This window comes from Calidris pugnax, unplaced genomic scaffold (genome assembly GCF_001431845.1).
Source record: "Calidris pugnax isolate Ruff unplaced genomic scaffold, ASM143184v1 scaffold95, whole genome shotgun sequence".
Taxonomy (NCBI): domain Eukaryota; kingdom Metazoa; phylum Chordata; class Aves; order Charadriiformes; family Scolopacidae; genus Calidris; species Calidris pugnax.
The window spans coordinates 5,635,316-5,662,043 of record NW_015090885.1 but is presented as its reverse complement, the minus strand read 5'-3'; the positions used below and the strand labels follow the sequence as shown (position 1 = coordinate 5,662,043).

At 42.1% G+C, this 26,728-nt stretch overlaps 1 protein-coding gene across 2 annotated transcripts in view; it reads right to left on the bottom strand.

Annotated features, from left to right (window-relative positions):
• Positions 1–3,518: 3,518 nt before the first annotated feature.
• Positions 3,519–26,728, bottom strand: part of HTR1F (5-hydroxytryptamine (serotonin) receptor 1F, G protein-coupled) — a 114,516-nt gene continuing 91,306 nt past the window's right edge. Inside the window, exons 3-4 of one of the 2 annotated variants that reach the window (XM_014947153.1) lie at positions 13,905–13,999; positions 3,519–5,041 (exon numbers count right to left, since the gene is read on the bottom strand). In XM_014947153.1, coding sequence (XP_014802639.1) covers positions 3,903–5,003 — 1,101 coding nt within the window. In that variant the 5' untranslated portion in view covers positions 5,004–5,041; positions 13,905–13,999 and the 3' untranslated portion in view covers positions 3,519–3,902. The remainder of the gene's footprint in view (positions 5,042–13,904; positions 14,000–26,728) is intronic. The other variant, XM_014947154.1, reaches the window with a different exon arrangement.

Sequence of the window (26,728 nt, the reverse complement as noted above, 5' to 3'; positions counted from 1 at the left end):
GAGTGCTTGCTGTGACCCGCAGATGACTGCTGACCCATCTCTCTGTCTGAGAACAGCTGCTCATGCACTGGTGTAGTTCTTTCTAGATGAGACACAGTGTTAGGTTCATTCTTAGTAGTACCTTATGGTGGTACTACAAGTGTTTCCCCATGCTTTTCTTGCAGCATTTACTCTTTGGTGTGTAGAGTTCAAAAAACCCCTTCCTTCCAATGACTACAGCGGTGATTTTCTGTTTCTCTTCTGCGAGGGAATCTGAAATGCAAAGACCAAATAGTAACGTGTACTTGCCTAGAAAAAATGTGCTGAGTTTGTAACTACTGGAGAAAATAATTTGGCACATAGTTATTTTTGTGTACCTCCCTAGTACCAAGAACAATTAGGCACCAGCTGAAGACAGTGACTGCCAAAAGCGCATTTGGATGAGGTGGGTGTTTCTGGGTGGTACAGTCATGTGTTAACAAGTGTGACCACATCACTAAAACAAAAGTATATTTGTATCCTCAAGCTCTTCGTAGGGATATACCATCCTCAAGGGGAGAGGACACCAATAAAGCACCTGGCAGGGAGGAAAGGCAAAGAAAGGAATACAGGATAATGAGGTGTGTTTAACTGCTTGCTGTTAGCTAAAACCATCCACCTGAACTCGATGTAAGTGTCCACAGCTGCTTCAGGAATCATTCTCTGTGAAAGCTGAAGCGGGAGTAGGTCAGCTGCTCCAAATCCAGATCTCTGGGTGTGAGAAGAAATCTAAACTGATGGGCGGGCAGCAAACAGCATCAGGGAGGGCAGCTGCAGCAGGGATAGGGATGCAGGAAGCTTTGTGCAAGCCATAGAGGAGATGTAAACTCTTTCCCTGAAATATGCACATTTAGTCTTCTAATGGAGATTAAGAAACCACACATTAATTTTTCTGTTTGTGGAGACTGAACTCTTACAGGGCACAGAGTTACTTGCAAAAAATCTTAGCTCCAGTGCATAAAATCTTCCTCCCTCATCCTCCTTGAATCCAGTGCTAAGCTCCAGTGGATGCCTGTTTACCTCATGGGGAGGGGAAAGCAGCATCCCACAGAAATCTGAACCTTTATGCATTTTGAAAGAGGAAATCAAGTTTTTCCTTCACGCATCACATGTATAGAAGAGATGAAATGATACTGTGTGGGGCTGTGTGATGAAGTGTTTGTCACGGTGGATTCTGTTAGAGAGCAAGTGATGAGTTGCAGTCAGACACCAACGAATGCTGGTCCACAAGCCGCAAGTGCTTTTAATAGGATAACTCCCCACTCGTTTGCTTAGATTTCGTGGAGTTGCGTCTTCCACCACTGGGGTGTTAAGGGTGAGCAGATACAGCTCAGTGAAAATGATACAAAAGAAACCACCCTGCATCTTGAGAAATGTTTAGCAGCTTAATTAGATTCAGAGTATAATACTGTTAACAGTGCATAAATGACAGCTATTTTCCGTTTATCTACATATTGTTCCATTCCTTGAGCTTTATCCGTTATTATTTTACTATGAGTATTTTAAGTATCTTTTCTCTTCAAACGCAAGCCCTATTTTTATTTCCAATTTGATTTCACAAGATATTGTCAAGCTTCTTACGTGTAAGAGGATAAACAATATACGCTACCCTCCAGTAGTCATAAAGGGAGAAGTAGGGGGAGAGGAAGCCCTGCCCCTGCGTATCCAGTGTTATGACTCAGTACTCAGGAAACAGTGGGGACAGAGGTCTTCAATTTTAAGTGTTTCGGTGGGGTTTTCTTTGCTGCCTTCTGCTAATCCTTTTAGGAAGGTGAATTCCACAGCTCTTTGTGGAGACAGTAGAGCACAGCTGATGTTTAAAGCAGTTTTTTTCTTTCAGCATAATACAGCCATACAGTCAGGGGGCTGCAGAGGCTGTGCTCTGACTGCAATGGTAGTGAAGTACGCTAGCTTGCACTGAGCATGAGCCAAATTCCATTCTGTTGCATCCTACTATCTTCAAAATTTAGCTGTGCCACTGCTGCGCTAGAGCTACATGGCATGGCAAGTGAGCTTTCCATTAGATTCCTGGCTGGGTTAAAATTCAACAGTAAAGCAAATGCACTGTTTCTAGTGCTTCTGAATAGATTCTCATTTGGACTTTGATGTGAAAGCAGAATACAGACAGAAACAAATTAGTTCAATATCTCAGATTTCAAATCTCCTCATCCTGCAAGAACCACCTCAGACAGCTGTTGTGTCAGCTGGTAGCTAGTGGGCAAAATACAAAAACTATTACACTCCAGAGCTTGTAATACATGGGAGTGAGAGGGGGACAAGAAAAATTACAGTGATGGCTTCTTTTCGGGTTTTCTTGTCTAATGCAAACCACTGAGAGTCTCCTGGAAGAACAACTGCAAAGACCGGTGACACCTTTCCCAAACTAAGGGTGTGCATAGTGCTCTCATGTCTCAGTTTCTTTTTGATATCCCTAAACTGCTGGCCCATGTGCCAAATCAGAGTGCCTTTACAGGAGGTTGCTGATGCGACTGACAACGAGGTTTGTGGTTCCTGTAAGTAAGCCTCAAGCCCTGAATCCTGCTAGACAGCATCGAATGGCTGGCAAAGAATTCAAAGATGGGGTCTTAGTGCCACAGCTTGAATCTGGTTGCCCAGAAAAGTGCACAACCTGTCCCCGGATTCAGGTGTGGCTCTTAGTGACTTATCTGCACTCAGGGGTAAATGCCCACTGCTCTGTTAGTACCTTTAGCTTATTGGCAAACTTGCACTGCTGGTTTTGAGTCAAGGGGTGTTCTTGCACTCCGTAGCACTATGGTTTGGTGTTTAGAGCATGTAAATGAAGATTGGCCAAGGGGCCATCATTGAGGCCTTAGAAGGCAGCCCACAAAGGGACCTGTTCATTGTTGTGATCTTTGGCTGAACTGGATGGCCAGGGCTGGCTGGAGTGCCCACCAGGTCCTTTTAGCTCTGCTGGGACTGGGGACATGGACTAGATGGTCTGGGGGAAGGAGGGGTTTAGAGGTGCCAGTCAGTGATCGTGCCACAGGATCCTCTGCCCAGGTGTGCACTGCAGACTGAGGTCACTCCCCCTGCTCCTACTGGAGAAGCTGCTGCACAGCCTATTCCAGAGCCCCACGCTGCCATGGTCGGCCTCTGCTTTCTCATGTGCCTGGAAAGAGGGTGCAGAGCCCTGGTGCTCAAGGCAGTCAAGAAAAAACTCAGGGAACATCAGGCTTCTGGGGGTGGAGGGCTGAACATGCTGAGCCGGAGCTGTCAGCCCAAGTGCTTCGTTAGGTAGCCCTCAACCGAATCTCACTAAGCCACCCAACATCATCAGTGCTCTGGGGGGCCCTGGCACAAACCACACTCAGCTAATCAACATAGCATGATGCTAGATATGGTTAAAGCTACTGCCCTTCACTGGAAATGTCTTGGTGCTATGCTGCAGGCTTGTGCCAAGTGAATAAAATCATGTCTTAATTCCAAGTTGTATTTTCTATCCTCTTATATGTGATTAGGGTTTAAAACCCATATGCTGTTTTACTTAAAATTTCATTGATGACTGAGAGTTACTTGCTTTTTAAAAAAAAAAAAAAAAAATTTCTTTGTCTACTTCAAGTGTATATTTCCTTCATATTTAAGGTAATACCTTACGCTTTAAGCTAGGCAGCTGTGCAAATCCCAGCTGGATCAGAGACACAATATGCTACCTCTTTTTTTCCAGAGCAAAGCTGATCCCATATGATCCATCTCTTTAAAACTTGGGCAATTTATGCTCCCAGTACGACTGATACAAAAAAGTCATAATGTAAATGCAGAGTCTTGGTGCTTTTCCTTAAATACAACAAATGTCATCTCAGTTATATAAATTTATACAGGTTAAAAAAACGATGAGTATGTTCTCCTGCTATGAACAAAAGCTCTTAAAGATATTGCCTACACCGCACAAGCTTCTGGAAGGCTTTCTTGAAATCTTCATTAAAGATTGTGTATATTAGAGGGTTAATGAGGGAATTTATATATCCCAACCATGCTAGGAAATTAGACATGTCTTCTGAGATGTGACATCTTTCACAGGTATTAACAACTACTTCTTTTACAAAAAAAGGGAGCCAGCAGATCACAAATGCCCCCAAAATCAGACCCAGAGTGGTTGCTGCCTTTCTTTCTCTTGTGCTGGAGATTCTCTGTTTTTTCCAGGACTTCTCGTGCTTAGATTCAGACCTGGGACTCCGTAGAGTGATATTTATTTTATCACAGTCCACCAGGGGATCTGATGTCTTCTCCACTGTGCTGGGCATTGAAGCCGATTTGGTGCTCCTTTCACCTGCGTCCAGAAGGACTTGTCCATTTACCTCCTCCCTTACGATCCGGCTGACGCTTCTTCTGTGAAATGTCTTTGCTGCCTTGTATATCTTGTAATAAAGGATCAGAATCAAGGCCAGTGGGATATAGAAGGCTCCAAATGTAGAGTAAATGGTGAAAACAATGTGGTCGTGTTTGATGATGCATTCGTCATCTCTGCTGGTCGTCTGGTGCCGCCAAAACAAAGGCGGCATGGAGATAAAGATGGATATGATCCATACCACTGCAATCATGATGCCAGCATGCTTAGGTGTCCTTTTCCTTGCATATTCCACAGCGTCTGTGATTGCTCTGTACCGGTCCAAAGCAATGGCCGAGAGATGCAAGATGGAACATGTGCAGCATGTAATGTCCACGCTCAGCCAAATGTCACACACCACTTGCCCCATGATCCAAGTCTCCTTGACAATGTAGACAATGCTGAAAGGCATCACTAGGACTGCCACAAGGAAATCAGTCACTGCAAGAGAGCAGATTAAGTAGTTGGCAGGGTGGTGGAGCTTCCTTGTCACAATTATTGCAGTCATCACAAGAGAATTGATGGCTGTTGTCATTAGTGCAAGCACAGATAAGGTAATGGAAATGAGAATCTTGGATGTCACCCATTTGAACAGTTCTTCTGATGTACTGTTTTGTTCAGTGGAGTTTATTAAATCCATGTTCACTTTTAAAGGTGATCTTTACCCGTAGCAGTTACCTGTCGGAAAAGTAAAAAACAATCAGAAAGTGCATCCTCAGTCTCTAGAGAGTCTTGATTTTCGTTGTCTTTGAAGACTATGGGCCCCAAACTTACGAGAAACTCGGATGTATCATTAGAAGTGATTCTGACTCTAGACAGAGATTGTCCTGGCTGGCACTATATTGGATGCTCTGCCTCCAGAAGAGAGGCCTCCTCTTTCTCCTTCGTCATGCTGCTGGGAAGGGTCTGTTTGCATGGCAGGGGAGAGGAGTGTGCTGCGGTCCCTGAGATGGCACTGCCCTGTGGGGTGCTGCTTGTCGCTGCATGGGGGAACCAGCCCTGTTCCTCAAGCAGGGAAGTGGCATCATTGTGGCCCCTGGGCTGCAGAGCCAGCCCTCCTGCTAAATGCTTACTCTGACTGGATTGTAGTGGAGTTTTGAAACTGGTTAAATGTGGACAGTCTTGTCCTAAAGGACGTACTAATAACTGCTTTTAGGCTATCCCTGTCTACTCTGCTAAGCAATGCAATGACTGTTGAAAACTTTAATCCATAGGAAGCAGGCATAATTCTTCTTTTCTCTGTATAAACTCCTTTTTCCATGTAAGCATGTGGGTCTTTACTTGTGTTTAGGTAACTATGGGCTTTTTAAACTGGGACATAGTTTTCAAGAGAAAACAGAAACATGAAACACTGCAGTACGAACAGAAGAAACAATTGCATGTTGAAAGTTTCATTTTAGGGCTTCCTCTTATGCAGCTCTAAAATGAAACAGCTGAATATATTTTAAAACTTCAAATGGTTGACTTATTGTCTGAATGAAATATTACGCATAGATTAGAGTCTTGAGAGTATCATTACTTTTCATCAAGCTTTGCTATTCTGTGGTTGCTGCCAGAGAAACTGCAAAAAACTTGGATGCTAGTTGTTCTGCTAATGACTCTGTACTGTTTTCTACAGAAACAATGTAACTCCTCTTACGTCTCTGCAGGAAGTAAAAAGCAGGCAAATACTGATAAAAAAGTGTTTAGTTATGTTCTGGGGATGTGCACCCCCAGATTTCTTACCAAGAAGGGTTTCTGAGAACTCTGTGGACTGCAGCTGAACTAGGTGTTTATAGCTTTTTAGAGTAGAGCTTAAAACTCACAGTAAGAAGGTGAGATTTTATCCTGTTGTGGGTTTTGACGTGCGATTTCTTGTGTGTGCAAGATCTACCTGATGAACACCTAAGTGGGATTTTCTCTGACAAATTTTGGAGTGTAGTGAGTGGGTTGCACTTGTGTTGGATTGGATGCCACATGTAGGGAAATATGCAAAATAAGTGAATAATTTTTCTTAGGAAAAATGGTTCTCATTAACATAATTAAAGCTTTTTAGTATTGTGCTTAAAAAGAGTATAACATATTGTAGATAACCTTGGACCCAGCTTACTAATTTAGTTTGATATTCTAACCTGGGCAATGCTTAATATGCTTAATATGCTATTGACCTACTCAAAAAGTTTCTTAAAATTTCTTGACCAACTTTTATTTGTATGGAAGAACAAGGAGAGGAAATGTATTTTGTGTGGTGATATTTACAAACACTGAGCAAAATCTTGTCCTGTACATGAGCTGATTAGAGCATGAGTGTGCTCTCTTTCTCTCTGTGTCCCTCTCTCTGAACTGGAAATATACTTCACACGCATAAAAGTAGATTTTTCCTCATCTCAGTGTTACCTTAAAACCTTCTGAATCCACAGTCATTGCTAGTTTGTAGATATTTTTGTCTGTAGCTAGCTGCCTTTCAGAGAAGGAATAGGCACATACAGTATTTTCTGGTGAATGCTCAGCCTCTGCTAAATAAATGTTCATTTTCGAGCTTGTATAAATGCATGGAAAAAAAAAAGTTGGCTGGGAAAAAATAAGACTTCTGTTGGTATCCAGCAGCTGATCATATTTTAGAACGGTTACTCATTATGGTTAATTACCTTATAAATTTCTAAGTCTTTGGATATTAGTCCTTAATTGCAAGCGAGAAAAAAGCAATTTAGAGATAATGAAAGCTGATTAATAGCTTTTGAAAGATTATTCAGTTTGAGACCATTGAGTAAGGAATATAGTATGGGTGGGTTTGCAAAACTGGTGTGTAGGAATAACTAGTTTTCCTTAGTGCTGCAGTGCTTTGGAAGCTCTTTATAAGGACAGTAACAGAAATGAATGTGCTCACTTGCCATGAGCAGTAATGATGCTTCTCTGTGTGCTTTTCAGATTTATCGGCTGGTACGCTCAGATTTCATTCAGGCTGCTGGCATGGAAATAAAGCAGTATCAAAGACTGCCACACCAAGTTTTTCATGTGCTACTGTTAGATAATTGTGCTGGGGTCTCCTGTTCTTGAGACATAACCTGTTTAATGGTACCCATTTGGACATATGCCCTCCTGTTTCTACATGGAGTGTTAAGACCCTTTGCTGTTGCCCTCACAGCCCCGGCAGCAGGTGTCCAGGGTGGTGCCCAAAGGCTGCTGTGCAGACCAAAGAGAGGGGCTTCATCCAAGGGAGACAGCAGCATGGTGACAAGATCTGCCCTCCAAGGTAGTGGCTCCCTGTTAAGAGCCATTCAGTGGGCTGTGCTGCCAGTCACACACAAAGTTTGGTGGATTTTCTGTCCAAGTGGGATGCAGGTCCTCTGCTAACTGTGGTGGGAATTTGCACAAGGTTATTGGGTGATCATTAGCTAAATGTGGAGTTGAAACACTGGCAGCATTTAAGTACTGCTGCTTCTCTCTCTTTTGATCACTTCCAGGATGAACTTATTCTGGATTTTCTCTTGCTAAATTGAACTCAGTTCAATCAGTGGCCATTGCTGTCTTCTGTCCTCGGCAAGCAACTGAACCACTTTTAGGAGTATGAAGGATGATTCTATAATCAGTGCACCGGAGTAGGATGCAGGAGAACTGGCTTCTGCCCCTCTGCTGTAGGCTTTCCTTGTCAATTTTTGAGCAAATTCATTAAAGTGCTTCAATTAATTATCTATAAAATAGGTACAAGAGTGCTCCCCTGCTATCCTGCTTCAAATATTTGTATTGCCTTCTCTTAGTAGCACGAAGTATCTCTTGTATACATTTAATGCAGGGAAGAACTAATCCCTGGTGATACCCCAGTTGCTGTGGACATGTTGGTGTAACTACACGCTGTACTTCCAGCTCAGACTTTGCTGTTATTCCCATATGAGTCTACCAAGCTCTTGCCTCACAGAGCAGGCACGGTCCCTCTGCTTTGTGATGTGGGCATCTCCTTATGGCCACATACCTGACATAAGACTTCAAAATGAAGCATGGAAGACTTGGAGCTGTCTTCTCTGAGCACTGAATTTACTTTGATGAATGAAAACAGTCTTGCAGCCATGCTGAACTGGAGAGAAATCTGTATTTCAACAATTATAGAATGGGTTCAGCAGTGACATGTAACTATTTTAAAATAAATTATTACAGGCTACCTTTGTGGATCTGGCAACTCAGTGCCCCTTTTGAAGCTAAATCTACCAGTTTATCATTTATATCTCAAATTCCATAGAAGTTGCTGCAGTTGGAAGGATTGTCCTTTATTATTACCTTTTCAATATACAACTGTTGTTGGAAAACTTTGGAAAGACTTGAAACTTCAATTATGTAATATTGTCCTGATTTTAAGATTGGTGAAAATAATGTCTTGTACTTTTCTTCATTATGCATCTTAACACAGTAAATTAATCTATAATTGCTATTAAAATACAAGTATGGTATTTCAGTTGACCCATTAAAATATTAGCCTTTGATTGCTGAACAAGAGCCCTGTAAACAAAGGAAACTGCTGTTCACTTAAGATAACATGTCTGTTCTCTTGGATACATGAACATTAGTTTTGAGGAATTAGCCACTTTGACAAGTCTCTTTTCCTCCCCTCCCAGATATGGCATGTTAAGGTGACCAGAACGTAAGTACTTCCTTGTCTGTGGAAGCACATATATCATCCTACTCATCTTGTTTAGCAGGCATGGGGGAAAATCTCTGTTGCAGACTTATCACAAAAGTAAACATTGAATTTTTCTAGTGACACCTCAAAGAAAAGGCAACGTTGTTGGTGCTCTCAGTTCTGCAAGAGTATGTGTATATGTTAGTAAGCCCATAACCACCCATTTATGTCTGAGATTTACAAAATAGTAATAAGATTGATGTTTAATAGCATTAGTCTGTCCTTCCGGGTTTGGAAGACAGCATTTTTCTGCCTTTGAGTTAACCTAGAAAATAATATGTAACACGGGTTGCTGGAGAAACATGGCTGGGAATGCCTTTGGAAAGGCTATCATGAGCCTACTCTTCGGGGTCATGAATTTAGACTAAACTGCTAGAAGTTCAGCTCTTGATTTTTGGACTTGGTTTGTTTGATATTGCTTTAAGCACTGGCAGTGAGAAAACTTGCTGATTAGAATTTAAGTGCTACTTTTGAATACAAGTTTTCTGAGTGTACCTGGGGTGTGTGTGTGTCTGTTTGCCTGCTTTTTTTCCACATAGGTTCCATAGGAAAATGTGCCTTTAGTTTAAAAGCAGTAACAGTACTCAGAAAGCAAATTGAGCAACTGACTGAACTAAGGGTATTTAAATTACTACAGACAGCAGTAACAGCCTTCCTGCATTAAGTAAATGCAAAGTTGTGCCAGTGGCACAGGTAGATCCTGCCCATCTCTCTCACTCAAACAGGCTGCAGCTGGCTTTGAAATGATGAAGTGTTTCACCTGCTAGCAGAATCCCTTGCTTTATTGGCCAAACTGATCTATAAGCCAGTTACGAAGGCTTAGCTTGCTTGCTTGCTTGCTATAGTGGAAATGGATCCTACAAACTTCTTTTCCTGATGAAAGGGAAGACTATACTTGTTTTCAGCTCTCTTGTTTTTATCACCTGTTCCTGTATAGGCTAACCAGATACTGGAGGTAAGACTAAAATAACTATAGAATGATAAAGTAGTTTTAAATACAAGCCTTATTTGGGAGCTCAAGTTTTCTGAAACAAGTATTTATGAGCTTGTAAAAATCCTCCCTGATATGGCTGTGTGTCTGTAGATACCAACCATATGATACGTTAATGACAATTAGCTTAGTAATGATCCATCATATTTAAATATGAGTAGAGGGAAATAATTCTCCTTCGGATTAAACAAATCTGTTTAAGAAGGGTGAGATTGTACTTGGATCTGACAGGGGTTATGTAGTTTGTTAAGCCTGAACCCTAGAGTCCCAACTGAAGAGGAGAGGAGTGCTTTCACTTGATTTTTAGTGTCCTGTCCTTAAATTCTTTCCCTTAACGATTCTAAGGTTCCTAAAGCTACAGCGCATCCCCTGGGATAAGGCAGGGGTGACTGGCAGGTTTGTAAGAGAAGTTACTTGCCAGCTGAAGGCAGCTGATGTAAACCTGCCTTTCCTGGAATACAAAGTAGATGTCTATCAGTAGTTTGAAGTGTGAAGCAGAAATCACAAGGTTGCCAGCTTTCCATACTCAGTCTGCATTTCTGCATGCTTAAAACTACCTTTTCTTCTTTCTCTTTCTCTTTTTTTTTTCTCTCTCCCACCCCGTATCTGCTACTTAACTAGGAGGTAGAGTTATTAATCTGTCAGCAAATATTTGTATGTTGAAGTAATGCTTTGGCTTCCCTGATTTGGGTGTTACTGGCTCAGTCCGTGGGACTGAGCACATTCTGGACTGAAAAGCATTGGTAAACTGGAGGAATGTCTCAAAAGCTGTTTAGGTTTTGCTGCTTGAGTCTCCATTAACCGGAGTTACCACTTCCACTTGTAGAAGGTCACGACAGACCCATTTCTAGAAACACAGACCACAAATAACTGCAAGATCACAGGTAAATCAATTGAACTAATATCAACTAAAGATAATACAGAATTCTGCCTCCCAAGCGCCCCTCAGGAGAAGCATGGGTGAATAGCTAGGCTTTGCAGCCTGCCCTGAATATCAGTATAACATATGAAGGAAACAAATTGGAGAGTCCTAGAGAACGGGTCCCTCCAGCTTAGATATGCACAAATCCATTTATTGCCTGGGTGCCATTTCCGTGCCTTGAACGCAAGCCACAGGAGTTGTGTGGTAAACCTGCATTTGATGCTTTTCTTAGCCGTGTAACAGCCTAAGAGTCCCTGTGTTGGCAAAAATGATATGCTGCAGTATGTTTTGTGTCAGGCACAACAAAGATGATGCTTGCTTTAATTTTCCGGATGGCTCTTTAAATTCTTTCAGCCAACAGGAAATAATCCCAAATGGCTAAAATGACAAAGTCTGACAGACTTAGCCCTGAAAGTTACCGCCCCATATGTCTGCTCTATCGTGTTATTGCTCCTGGAGCAAAATCAACAGGAGGGAGGTAGTGCTTCCACTGAAGGAGCTGAAAGACAAAGTTTAAGGGCTTGTTTAAACTGCCAGAGAAGGTGAACTTGCCCTCTGCCACTGGATGCTGGCAAGACAGATGCAAGCACCAGCTCTGTCAGGACCAAAACAAAGGCAGTAATCCCTGGCAAAGGGGCAGAGTGAAGCACTGAAATAGCTTCTGTCCTCATCTCCCTGGAGTAATTAACTCACCTTCGTGTTTCCCACTGAGGCCGTATATATTGCAGCGTGCTGGCTGTGACTCCTTTGACACATCTCCCCCTGGGAGGCTTTGTTCCTTGTTTCATTACTTCATGAGCGTTACCAGGTGCTCCGTGTTTTCCAGTCTGTAAAATACCAGACTTTTCAAGCCCAAACCTGACAGCCCCACATCATGGGGGTTCCGGTGCCTCTGTCACAGGGGAGCAGCTCCTTGCCTCCTGCATTTCAGAGGTGTCACTGCAGTTCCTGGGGAGGTACCGCTTGAGCTAGATTTAACCTCAGCCAGGTAACCATGAGCAGAGCGCTCAGCAAAACCTGCCTGGAAGCAGTGTTGCTACATAGGTGGGATTAATCTGTGATGCGCTCCTTGATGCCCTTGCTGTGTTCTCTACTGGCATCCCTTGGACTGCGGTGTCGTCCTGTGGTGCTTGGCAAGCCTGCCTGGAAGATACCTCCCCTGCTTATTGTCATCATATTATGGCACCTGCTGCATTTGCTTATATGGAAGAATGTTGTTCAGAAAGTAATTATGCATTCCTTGCTGCTTCTAGTGTTGAAGTTGAGGGTTTGGTTTTTTGTCTCCTTTTGGAAAATTAGTCACTCATCTGTGTTTGCTCTTTATTTTATGTCCCTCTGCCATCTGTTTCAATCTAGCTGAGGGGGATGGGAGGGAGGCAAGCCAGTTTCTAAGCCAGCCCTCTGGGAGGCGGGGAAGAGGAGCAGCAAGAACAGCATGGTCTGTGGGATGATGGACTTGCTTATATAAAACCATGAGTATGCCTCCCAAATGCAGCTTCAGTTGCTGAATGACTGGAAAGTTGAACCTGTTATGAATTTGATCGGTTTGGGTGGAGAAAGGGAAAATTTCAGACCCATATTCATAATTCTCCAGAGGAGGTGGCAGTGATTTATTTCTATAATTCACTAAATGAGGGAATTCAGTTTCCTCTCTTATTTGAGGCTGGTCTGAATCCCTAGTCCAGAGTTGCCAGGATAGTGGTCTGGATAGTTGCCTTTTACATTGTATATGGTGTGGAAGAGCCCCAGAGGACCGGGTCCTGGACAATAGTGCTTGTGGGAGCTGCTTCCTGCCATCTCTTCTGCTACTGCTGTTCTGAGCGCTGTGAATAAATATCTCTGAGAAATTAAGTAGTGCCTGGGCACCCTGTTGCCTTGTGTGAGCTCTGCAATGAGCTCTTCATGATAGCAAGCATTCTGTACAGACAGACAAAGTCCTAAGTAACCATGTGGTCAACACCCTGTCCTTATAGGCATGTATCCCTTTGGATGGGTGGTTGTGATCTGAACTTGGACTCTCTGTATCATGAGCGTATCACTCATTTCATATCCCTGCCCTTTGGCATCCATCCTTAATTTAGTTTGCATCTAACAGTCTGAAAAGTTCCATTCAACCAAAAGCTTTCTGTATTAGGAAAAGAGTTTAAAAATTTTATTTTAGTTCTGTTGAAGAAAAGCAAGGGTTTTGTTTGTTTGTTTTTGTTTCAAGTTCTTCTTTGGATTGGCGGTGAATCAAAGTGACTATTCATCCATCTTTATCTATAATTTATACAACTAGTTTCCCACTGGGCAGGAGTGACTTGCTTTCATGATTATCAACTAAATTTGTACAGCAAGGGGAAATGCGGAGTGGCTTTGCTTGTGTTTCAAAACGCTGCCTTCCAGATTAAGGGTTTGAAGGCTGTAGGAATCACAAAGCAGCATTTGAGCAAGAAGATTGGAGGTAACTTTGCTTCCTTTGGATGGTAATAAAATGCAGCCTTGCTTCTCTCACTTCCCATTCATCCTTATGCTTTAGGGCCATGTGTTCTTTGCCAGCCCTCTGAAAACACATGCATGTGCAATTATAAGTCACAAACCTTTTTCACAGACACACCTACCACTGAAGCTCTATTACAAGGAGGAGTTCAACTTTAAACAAAAATAAATAAAAATTATCAAGTTAATAGACATTTTGGTGGAATAGCTCCTGTAGTACCTGACTTCTAAAATAATGTGGGCACCTTATATCTTAGTTTCCTGAGAATTTTGTCAAATGTGGGTTTCATTATGTAATAACTGTGAAAGCTTTTATTCAGCTGGAAGAAACTATCTTCTTTACTCCTGGACAGTAACAATAACAACAACAAAAAAATCAATATCTTCAAATATGTGTTTGGATAAGATCTCTATATTTTCTTATACTGTAAATTGAAATAATTTTCAAACTATCACCTGGGCCAACAGTAGGATATTTACTTTTCTGCTGTGTGCTCACCAGGACAGCTTTGAGTGAGAGCTGGTCTCAGAAGAGTTTGTTGGAGGAGGAGTGAAGGTGATGCATCAGTACGTTCTTCCTCTGCAGCAGGGGTTCTGTGTGACACAAGAACAGCGCAAGTCTGGGATTATCACTTACAACTTGGACACATGGCAGAATTCACATAATCCGCCATCTCATCTATGCCTAGGTTTTAGAGACTGATGCTTTTTGACAAAGACTATCTTACTGCATGCTTCCCAGTGTCTTGTGCTATACTTCTCTTCACCATGTTATTCGAGTCCTCATCTGGTTGTGTCATAGACTGAAAGTTTTTCCCTAGGTCTTGTTATCCATATGTGATGGAATAACCCTATGAGACAGTAAAATCTGCATTGTGTCTGCACTAAACAGCAGTTCTCTAATATTTTCTTTATCAGGACTGAGACAATTCAGACTGTTTCCTTTGAATGATGTGCGTGTAGCCCTGGTCAAGAAGTATTTTAAGCAAAACAAAGAAAACAGTCCTTAAAGTTGATGGGTTTGGAAGAGGGAGGAAAATTAAGTCTCCTTCCAGTCTCCTTGGGAAAGACACAGAGGAAAGGATCTACATACTGCCAGAAAACCAGGCAGAACTTGTTTAGAAAGCTTTATCGAAGTGATGCATCCGTGGGAAAGGATTTTCTTGTGGAGGAATGTTTGTGTTTTCCTTCAGACAATGCTTTTTCTGGAGGGTGCTGGGCAGCCTTGCCCTCATTCACTTCCACCAGTGAAGAATGGCAGCTCTAGGGAGAGAACCCGTAAAGGATGGGGGAAAGGCAAGTGCAAGCTCCTGCAGTTTGCCTGGGTGGCAAAGGGACCTGGGCCCTGCTTTGTCCAGAGGGCTGCCACCACCTCATGGAGAAGAACATGCCATAGAGGAATGGCACAACAGACCCTGTCCTGTCTGAAATGCTGGCAAGCTGCAGACCCTCGGGAAGCAATGAGCATGGGCTGTAAGGAGGGTGGCCTTGTGAAGGTCTGTCTTGCACAGAGCCTTTCTTGAAACTGCTACGCAAAAGCTTAGCATGGAGAGAGTGAACTTTGAGAGCACAGGTGGAGCTCAAGCTGGGGAAATCTTACTGAGTGAATCTGAGATACTTGCACAAGAAGGTCCTGTACTGAAGCTGTTAGTTAAAATCTCAACCTGGGAAGCTGCCCGGGAGTTTTCATTTCAGAAGCAGTAACTCAACTGTCCTCGGGTCAGGCTGGCTCAGGTCACTGTGGTTGGACTGACTCACAGTGGACTCGAAACCACACCCTGTGGTACTCTGTCAACCTGTACCAAGCTATTAGCCTCCTTCATAGGTAAATGGAGACTCCAGTTGGTAGAGTTCATATAGGGAAGGGACAGAGAGGTATAATTATACAGTTGAGACTGGTGCTTCCTAACTGGCCCTGTGATGTTTTTCAGATGTTTCTACTAAGATTTATTTATTCACCACTGTGTGCCCTTCGGCTGGGGGCTATCTTTCCAAAATGCAGATTCTGTGCCTTCAAACTTAAAAGGACATGACTTTAGCTATGTTCTGCATGGGATGCTGCTGTGCTGGTAATACAAAAGCTAGAGCCATTCTTGCATGTGCTTTCTCCTGAGGCAGAGCATTACTGTGGGCAGGCAACTGCTCAGACTCTCCATGAGCACCACAGGAAACTTTTGTCTAGGGGGTGTATCTTTCAAAGGGAGAGGGTACCAGGTACCTAGGGAGTCCTCATTCGCTGCTTTCATGTGCTTTTCCAGTTGTGTGGGGTTTGTTTGTTTGTTTATTTATATATTTAAAAAGGCTTTAAATCCTAGCATTGACACAATTGAATGTTTTAGTCAGGAGAGTTTAGTTCACTCAGTGAATTGGCATAAGTGCTAAGCGTTTGTGCCAGGCCTGTATAAACCATCTACATCTGAGATCTGGGATGCAGCTATGCTGGCAAAACTCATCTGGTGCAGATTGGGCTTTAGCTTTTCTCCTTTTCACAGTTTCAAAACACTCTGCAGCTCCTGAGCGTTCCTTTCTCTCTGTCCAGTTTACTATTGCATTGCAGCATGGGTCCCTTTAAAAGTACCAGTATTTGGAAAAATAAGTCCCAGGACAGCCTGCATAAAATCAGGTGTGTGGTGAGGAGAGCTGTGGAGGTAGGGGAGAGAGCATCAGATGGGAAAGCTGGGAGAGAACCTGAGGAAGCGGAGAGCCCAGGCAGGAGGGGTGCTGGGGTACCCCCTGCACAGGGCTCTCATGTGCCTATATCCCTCGCTGCTGCCGAGCGGCATCGAACGTATATGGACACAGTAATGTCTTTGAAGAACAACGATGCCAAATAGCACGTCCGTGTGGTGTGGTGGAGGTCAGCGTTTGGGATTTCTGAGCAAGCTGGCACATTTGCTTGGCTCTGGGCAGGCTGCTGTGGTGAGACTGGGAGGGAGGTGAGCTGTGAGCTGGAGTAGCTGCCGGTGGGTCCGGACTGGCAGCTGGTCTGGACATGACTCGTGTACAGCCAGGACAGGGATCTCAACACCACATTTTGGCAGAGAACAGCGGTGTCTGTGGTCAGCTGGCATCACAGCTTGCTGAATAATTCCTGGAAATGTTTGGCCTTGGCTATATTTTTAGGGGTGCACCACTTTCAAGTAAGCTTGTAGCAGCGGGACAGTGTTAAAATGTGTCCAAACACAGAAACAAGGATTTATCTTCCCTAGGAAGCTTCCTGCATCTGTCAGGTCTTCTGTTGCAGACACTGTGATTACTAAATAAGGTCTTAAGCTCTAACACTTTGTGAAATCATTTTTGTTTCTGAGTAGGAAAATAACAGACTGTCACACACAACTTTTTTCCTCTGCATAATTCCGATGTAGTTGTGACACTTGACGTACAGCACAGATGACTGTGAATGGCTTCTTAAAATTTAAGCAGATGATTCAGAATTAATTATGAAAAATAACCTTATTGTTGTCCCAGGAGTTCAGTACAGACAGCAATTGTCTAACAAGATCATCCAGCTTCAACTGATCCCCCAAACTCCTTATTGATAAAGCAGCTAAAGAATCTTAAATAATAAGCCTAACAAACTATTTTCTAACAAAATTTCAAAGGTTTTTTTACTGTTATTGATTTTTTTTTCTCTTGAGAATCGATTGATGTTGGCTTTCTAAGCTCTTTTAAAACATAACAGTGATTTTTGGAAGCCTTCAGCTCTGTAGACAAGTTTAGATACTACTTTATCCTACGGATGCTTTAGACAGCACTTCAGCTCTTTGCTTCCTGTGTAAGAAATATGAATGCAGTTTCTAAAAGATAGCTTTGTTCAACCCTCTTTTGATTTAGATTATAATACTAACATAAAGAAGCAATAATTCTAGCAGCTGTTTTCTCCTTAAGTTGTATGCTGAGAAAATGAAAATTATCTTTTGTATGGTAAGAACCTTTCTTTGTAATCTTGGTGTGTACTTGCAATATATTTCAAATTATTTCATAAGAACTGTTTAAAAAAAAGTGTTTGACAGTACTTGCACGTGGCAACACGTAATATTAAATTAGTGGTGAGGAGAAGCATTGAACTGACGGTACCTAATTGCCCAAATCTGCAGAAGGCATGTCAATACTCTGACCTGCTTTAAGAGAGTTTAAAAACCTCCAGTGGATTCTCCACAATCGTAGGCTGTCTATGGCCCCTGTAGTTCCTGAGAGAGATAAAGATTATAAGATGTGCTTTCACATAATAGCATGGTGAAAAGCAGAAGTAAAGGACAGAGGCAAATGGTTAGTGCACTGATCTTCAGAGACTGGAAGAGGCCTGGAAAAATCAAAAGCGAGCCATGGCTTCTTTGCTATGCATGGGAGCAGCATTGTGATTAGCACTTTGGAAACACCAAATTCCTTTCCCTGGGTTGCTGACTGCCCAACTCTGACACTGGGAAGCTGGGGAATTTAACTATGGAGTATAGCATGAGAAACTATTTTTCTACCAGGAGACTGGAAAAAAAAACAAATTATGTCTTTGAAGCTCTCTGCTAAAATGCCTTTTCAGTTTTACCATTTGAAGCTGCTGAAATTTATGGAAAAAGCCTTTTAACACTTTGACTGCAATATACTGTTGACAAGTAATGAGAAATATAGGGTCTCACGTTGTATGCTCTCATATAGGTATGCATGTCTATATTGAATTATATTTTTTTTTTCCCCATCACTTCTATGTTTTCTATTTTAAGAAGTCATTACTGAAAACTAGGTTTCCTTAGTGTTCAAAATGAGTCTTTGCTCTTTGAAGCTGAAGAACATTTTAATGTTAACTCTTCTGGAAAGGAGCAATGAACAGATTCAGGCAAGTCTCCACATCTGTATAGACACTTGTTTCTTTTTCTGATTTTTCCCATTTTTAGTCCCTAAATGATGACATTACATTCTGGGATTCTTTTACCTCTTTGTTTCTTGATTCAAAATCTTTAGGATGTAGCTCGGTCATGTATATCAAACATTTCCCCCTCATAGTCCCAGGGTTTAGAGGCTTTCTTTAAAAGACACAGATCTATCTACAGGTAGTTATATACACATACATAAAGAAGGTGCTCTTCTGATCAGTTGACTTGAGTATCTACAGCTTCAAGTAAAGCTAGCAGGCCTGAGGAGAAATAGCCAAATCACTAGCTGATGACACTGATTTTACGTGGGCTGTCCAGCTACATATCAGCAACTTTGTGATATAATATGTAGTGTAGAAAATCCTAAAGAAGACCATCAGGGCTCAGCCCACTGCAGAATGTAAGGAGTGTTCCAAGTATATAAGTCCTGTGGTACATGGGCTCCCTCTCCAAGTGCTCGAAGATTCAAGCCCTGAAGATTGTGTTGTGGTTCCTTTGGAGCATACACTTTAAACAAACAAAGCAAAACAAAAACCCAACCACCAAAACCCCCAAATAAAACAAAAAACACCACAAAAAATACAATCCAGGAGGGAGTATGTGAGCAGGCAGTGGTATCTCAGGTAAGGGGGCCACTGAAACCTCTTCCAGTCTGACGTGGCTGGGAGCTACTGTAACTTTTTTTTTGCTTATTTATACAACTAGAGTATGCAGCCAGCATAAAAACATACTTGGTCAATCTAAAAGGGCACACAAATAACCTTGTGCCTGCCTGGCACTCTAGAACCGTGACGTGATGGTTGGGAAGAGGTGGTAGCAGGGGGTGCTTTGGCTGTAGGCATGATGTGTGTGTGAATCCTCACATTAGGGAGGTCTGTAACCTCTGTGAGTGCCCCTGCTCCCTCCCTGGGAAAACTCTGCTTCTCTGCCCTGGCTGGGTGGTGCCTGGGGGTGGCCAGGCTGTGGCTGACCCCATCATTGACCTTGACTTGTTTTGCCTTGCTGGGGGCTGCAGGACAGGGCTGGCTGGGGAGGGAGGGCAGGCACCACACCACCCTGGTGGCCCCAAGCCTGGCCAGACCATGCTGTACCCAGGCGCTGTGAGGGATGGGGAGGGATCTGTCCTCCAGCAGTGGTGTTAGTCCCTGAAGGTTGTGGGAGCATATTTGGAGCTCTACTACGACTTTCAGCCCCTGTGAGAGCGGGAATCCTGTTGCATCTGCTGTCAGATTCAGCAAGGTCCAGTGCCCGCTATTCCTGCTGCTGTCTGTGCCTGGGTGCTACGTTCCTATCCACCTCCAAGGTACAGGCCCTGCTTGGCAGGGGGATAACTGACTCCTCAGGGCCTGAGGAGGTTAGGCCTCCTCAGGTTAGTGATTTGCTATACTAAGAAAAGCTGTTGGAACAGGTAAAATGAAAGTGGTTGCCAGCATCTGAAGAAATAAAATATATTGTCTTTACTTGGAAGGTCTGTCTGTTTGTAGGTGTCTACCTCCAGGTTTTGGGGTTGAAAAGCCATTAGCTGTAGGTCCTGAGTTTGCTGTTGCTTGACCTCTACTGCAACATTTATTATCCTTTCTGAGAATTCAAATGCATTGCTTTAGACCTAGGCAACCAATCACAATATTTTCCTTCTGCAGATAATTTATTCCAGTTGCTTTGTTCTCTCTGTTTCTGATAATGAAATTTCTTTGCATTAGGAGCTAATTTGTGCCACGCAGCTAACCTTGTCCTAAAATCTTAGGATGTGGTGTGTTGGAAATAAATTTTATTAAGCCTTCACCTGTTTTTTTTTAAATTTTGATTACGCCAGTGTGACCTGGTTTGACCACAATATTGACTGTGAACACTCTCAATTCACTAGAGAGTATGAAGCACTGCATGGAAAAAAACCTCATAAACATAACCATTTATTAATCAATTACTCTAAATCCAAAGTTTAATTTAAAAAAACTATAACAAACAGCATGGTATCTTTCAGAAAGCATGTGATTTGAGATAGTACATTTGAGCATTTTTCCCCTCCTACAGCACTAAGTCCTTGCTTCCCCTTTATTTTCAGCTAGCAGTTGAAAAATGCTGCAGACCTTTAAATGCCATGAAAATTATTTCATATATCTCAGTTGGAGATGAGATATAATGTGGAAAGTAAGTGCAGAAGAACACTGAAGAAAGAAGAAAACAAAGCCAACCCTGACAAAAATCCCAACCCCAAAATCAAAACCAAACCCACAACAAACCAATCCCCAAAATAAAATTTGACTGCTTCTAATAACCATCGAATATAGTACAGGATCATTAGATTAACCTTTTGTTATGATGAAAAGCATTGCTTTAAGATGTGTTTCAGCTGTATTTAATGGGATCAGTAGGTTTATGCTCCTTATTACATTGAAATGGATAAAGATTTTAATTTAGATAAATGGGTACCTGACATGGTCTGCTGTTTTTTGGGAGTTTTTATGTGTCTGCTGCTTTCATGTTGGCTTCTGACTTCTGTGATGATTAACAGATAATTACTTTTCCTGCGGTGAGAAGTGTTGAAGTCGGATGGCAAGAAGAAAGCAGGTTACTTGTGCAGATATTACGTCTGCAGCAACATGGTGTTTGTGTGGGTAATGCAGGATAAAAGAAGCTGCCTCTGCCCAACACAGTGAACTCAGCTGCCCTTATTGCTGGTTTGCCTTTGCCCAACTTAGAGAACTGTGGCAAAGTGTGCCTCTTCGGGCTTAAGAAATAGATGAATCAATTTAAATGCTAGAGATTGTTATTCAGTTTAAAGAAGTTGATATCTCTGCCAAAACTATTTTGGGAAGGTCCCTGCTGGATGCTGGAGAGGGGCAATATGGATCAAGAAAGTGTGCTGGCACCTTTACACCTCCCTGAACTGATTTCTTTGTTCTGGACCAGGGCATCTCCTTGCCACCTTGGCATTTGACCTGTATGCCCAGGATCTGACATGCTCTGCGATGCCCAGCAGCTGGTGCCAAGCAGGGTGGTGGGGTCCCTTCTGTTCCTTCATGACTGCAAAGGCACTGGCAAGTCTTGGGTGAATGACAGGCCTGTGTCCCTATATGTAAGATGGACATCCCAGTACTTGCGCTGCATAAATATATTGAAAACCGTCAGCTGTGTGATTAGTCCTGGAATTGGAGGACTGAAGTAAGGAATAAAATGCACTTAGGTGAGGAAGTAGTAAGTAAGTCTTTCACATAATTTGTTACAGGTTGCAATTGTTCTTCCTTTGGTCTGAGTATGGGCTAGTTTAATTGGAGCCATTTCATTTCATCAAAGGTTACTTTGATACTGTGGTGTGGAGTGCCACTAATGATCCCCAGAAAGCCGTGCTGCAGAGCAGCTCTGAAATGATGCTGCTCAGTATTCACAGATCAAGTGAAGCACGGTCAAGTGCTTGCGCGTTGCTTGAGGTAATCTTGAAAAGACAAGTGATTAGTACAAGTCTGGGTCTCTGAAACAAAGCTGTGGTGAATAGCTGGAGCCTCAGGGGATCGCTGTTAGCACTATATTCAGGGAAGCAGCAGATCCTTCTTTCTTCTTCTCTCATCCCCTCCTGGTGGCGTAATGAAATGCAATGAAAAGGGGTTTTGTTCATCAGACATATTATGGGTTTTTTAACACAAGGTGGTTATTTCTCAGTCCCGTTTCCCCAGAAATTTCTTTCCAGCTAGAAGAATAGATGCCCTCCAGCTGGGGCTCCTTGACCTGTGCCACTGACGGTATCATACAAGTTTTCCCTGTCTGGCCTAATGCTTGCCAGACCAAGGCTTAAGGTCTGTTAGCTTTAATAGGTTTTCAAGAAAGAATTATTTTATTGTTTCTTAATAATGCATTTTTTTTTCAGCGTAATGTAATTAAAAATCTCTTGCTGCTGTGATGGTTGTTACAGAATATTCAGGAGGAGGATATTGACTGGTCTTCCAAGTGCAAGCAGTTGGTGTCTTGGTAGGTCTTCTTTTTCTAACATGTCAGAATAGAGAGAGATACTTGTGACCTTATATTCAGCTGTTGTGAGTGTGCTTTCTTGACTTTTTGTGTGGGTAAGATGTATGTCTTAGAAGGAAGCTCAGCTGCGTCATTGATGGTATTGTGCTAACAACAGTCTGCAATATAATTGTTGAGAAGAGACATCCGTTTAGGAAATAGGTAGTAGGGGGCTCTTAATTTGCTTGATTCCATAGCATGACAAAATTATTTTTCAGCTTGAAGCTGAAGTATTTGACTTCTGACTGCAACTCTATGTGCCACTCTCATCTTGTAAGAGTAATGACATCATTTATTTTTTCAGGCTTCTTCAGCTGCATGTGTTGGCTGCATTGCAGGTGGATAATAACAGGTGTTATAAATTGCAATGGCTTATGTATGGGCATAGGTCTTTTTAATATTCTCAGTTTGCCATAGACGATGATTACTGTGCTTGCACTTTCAAAGCAGTTATGTAAAATCAGCAAAAGGTGTGTCACAGGAAAGGTAATTGCCTTTGAAAAGTTTTCATAAGCTGTGCTATTAAGTATTTATATGTGTGGTCTCTGAGCAGGTAGACTAAAAAGTAACTGCCTTTAAGAAATGTCACAAATGTTGCTTGGGACCCCTGGGAGAAGCAATATTTGGATCATTTATATATCAAAAAAAGAGACTGATGAGACCAGGAACTTTATTCTGACTATAGTAAAAATGTCAGTCTATGCAATTCTTGCTGTTTCAAGCCTTTGCTTTTCATTTAAGAGTCTGTTGCCCTTTAAGACCAGAGGACGTCAAAGGCACTTTCAAATCCTGTGTCCTGTTCAATCAGAGTATTTTTATTCCTATATGTGTGCTACAGATGCTAGAGAATTAACAATTCAGTTGGTAGGGGGTGAGGAATCCAAATGCATCCTTCTGGACCTAGTTTTGTGTGATTAAAATTTTTCTTTTACCAGCTATAAAGAAGGTTCTAGTGCTATTGCTATAGTCATATATAGGAGAGTTGTTTGAAAAGACAACCAAGAATCTATTTTTATTAACTTTAGCCAAAAGGTATAGAATCAACTGCTTGCTTTTCTTATAGCTCCCTTTATGACGAGAGAAAAGCTCATAAAGGTCTCTTGTTCTCCGTGAAACAGGATAAAGAACTCAATGCATCAATTTCTTGAGAAAGCTCTTCAACATCTAGTTGGTTTCCTGCGTATCTTTAAAGGACATTTCATCTTGGTTAAATATTTAAAACAATTGAGATCAACCTTAGGAAATAAATTACACTTAAGTATCTAAAATTGTAGTGATTTAAAAGAATTAAGCTTCATTTAATAGTATTTCCCTCATCTGCTATATTGCAAACACTGTGTCAAGGACTATATTTATCTGTTCAATTGTATATTCAATGCCTAGTGTTAATGGTGCCTCTGTTCTCGAGGCAGTACTGCAATTTTCCTACTTGTATGTATGGAGTTAATCAAATAAACCTTCTCTCTAAAGGAGATGTAGCCCTTCTTTCAGTGCCTAGAATTATGATAGTAATAATAATAAGTGGCAATGGAAAAGTCACATACATATAGCTTTAATTATGCAGATTTTCTGTGTTTGGACATCTTGATTGCCAACAGTACCTGACACTTTAATTGGTTGTTGGTTTTTTTTTTATTAACCTTTCAGATGTTTGATAATATTAGCAACAGAGTGCCTATGATCCTGCCCCCTTCATTTCCTTCTTCATGTACTAGAAACACAGCAACTAGTGAAGTTAAAGACAAGTTTTTTGCTTTTTCTTTAGCTGCAATGTAAAAAAAAAAACCACGCAAAAAAAAACCCCACAAAAAAGAAAAGAAAAAATAATTACTTAGTGCTCCAGAAGAGGTAGACTAAGTACTTTCCTTTTGCTCCAGTGGCAAAATTGTCTTGAGGACAAGTTGAGTTCAGTCTTCTGTTTTATACAGCTTTTAGGATGTCCTTCTGTGCAATTTGACCAAATGCTCCCATTTGGCTGTCTTTCCCCATCCATACCAATTGGCAGCAGTGAGTTGGTTGTGTTTCTCCTGCCAATCTCTGCACAGCCTGCAAGCAGTCTGAGCAATGAGCAATGTCCATTAGCTCTGCAATAGAGAAGCAAATAATTCCTGATGCATCTCCCAGGTAGGAGATTTGCTTTTCAGGTCCGGTGCTTCTGATCCGTAAGGTAGAAACCCAGCGTAAGTGAACTGAAAAGTTACAGATGCCCTTGTTAGCTCTTGCTTGAACTGCTCTAGAACTTATTTTGGTGGAGAAAGTACAATGCAGGCCTTATCAGTGTAAGGGGGGATACTGAAAATACTGGGTGATTTATTAAGCCTGGAGGAACTGAGAGGAAATATAATGGGCATCTAGGATGCTGAAAAGCCCTTTGAGTCAAGAGTTTACCATTAAGAATGACTTACTGTTTTTAGTGGTACCTTGCATTTATAATATCTTTTTTTTTTATTTTGAAGCACTTATGATTTCACCTAGATGTGGAACTGTAGATGAGCTGTTGAAGGTGCAAGCTAGGGTTAGGGTGCAAGCACTTTGCTTCCAAGCCATCTGTTCAGGCAATTAGAAAATGCTTGAAGCACCAGTGCAGAGTGAATTGGAGTCAAATGTTGAACCTGTTAACTGATCCGTTACAATCACCCTCCCAAAAGATGTCTCCTCTGAGAAAGGCCATCTAAGTTTAAGTGCCTTAAACTTCTAAGAACATGGATTCAGACATGGCAAATCAAAATGTTCATCATGTCTTGTATAAGGCTGCAGTAATTTTCTTAGTTGCTAGCACAACAAGAGAACAGAGTATAAATAAGTTAAGATAATTTACCTGGTCAGCAGCTCTAAGCTTCTCTCCAAGTAAAGCCAGAGGAAAAATTCTTTGAATAAGCTCCTTGATGTGTTTAAGGATAATAAGACAGAAGGAGGTTCTTTAGTTTTCTTGTACCCAAAGCAGAGGTACAGGTTGAAGGTCACTTACATAAAAAGATGTAACTCAAGGACGTATCTATGAAGAATAAATTTTTGCAAGATTTTTCTCCAAGTCTTATTTTCTTCAATAAGAAAATTAATTTTCCAGAAACAGGAATATGGCTGAAATAATTGTGCTTTGAATGGCCACATTCTCCTCCTTGTCAATTTAACTCAGTGCTTAACTAGAAAGTTGGTCCTTTTTCCATTTCAGATTGCTGAAGCTAAACTGTGACACGTTTGATTTCAGCGCGGTTGGCAAGAGTATTGTTTGAAAGCAGTGAGACCAGAAAAGAGCTTTTCTGCCAAGGATGGCAGATGACCCAGCACCAGATGAGGCGTCACCGGTGGTGTTCTGGGGCAGGTTATCCATGCCACATGCTTGCATATGGGCCACAGAGGGATCTGGCATTATCTTTGGTGCACTTGGCACCTCAGAAAGCAGACTATGCACATGAAGTTCAGGAAAGAAAATTGGAGCAGCCTGTGTAGTTGGTAGGCTGTCTTAAAGCACACCTAACATTGGCAGCTTCCTCGCTTAGGCTGAGCTTTACCTCCATGTTTTACACTGAGTAAGTTTGTCATTCTTGACAGAAGCTGGATGAAAAGATTAAAGGTAACAGAAAGCTGGTAGCTATCTCTTAGGCTTAAGCTCGTGATAGCGGAGGAAAGTCCAGAGTTAATATTTAATCTAACACAATGGCACCTTGCTTGAGTATTTGGATGAGACAGCTAGGTCTGCTTTTGCACTAATGACACTAAATACGATGGACTTGGGGCCTGGGAAAGTCATCTAGTTCCCAAAGTGACCGCTCTGTGTTCCCTCTGGGAAATTCCCATTTAAGAGCTCGAGAGAAGTGGCCCTAGCAGCCACCCATGTTATAAATCCCAAAGGGATGAGCTTCAGCTGGTACCTTGTCTCCTTGTCTGCACTGTTCAAAAGGATTAAACCTAATCACTCAGGAAGTGGGTGGGAATGACAGCTGCCTTGTGCACCTCTAGCATGGCTGGAGGTGCTGTATGTCATCCCATTGCTCCTTCATCCGTGAACTGTGGCTTGAAAGCCCCATGAGGAAGCTCAGAGAAGCTTTTCTCGCAGGGGGACCTTCTGCTGTGTTTGGAATTAAAAAAGTACCATGCTGGAGCATTAGAGAGCAAGCTGGAAGTAAATTAAGACAAATCAATTAGCTACAAGTCCTATTCAGAGAGTGTTTTGGATTGAAATAGGCACCTAAGAGCATGAAGTATTCTGTCAAATCATTGAACATAAGGGTGGAAAATGGAGGAAGTCCATTTTAGTACATGTTCAGCCACGTTAATTAGAGCAAACTGATGATTTCCTTCTGCTGGGAGATGTTGAGCCTGTACTCGCAGAACAAGAGCAGCTCTTTAGAGGCTGAAATCTCTAGCATGCTATCATGTACAGGTTCCCCTTATAACTGTGTAAGATTTCAATACCTATGTGTCACACTTCATGTTGGGAGTGGAGGGGGGG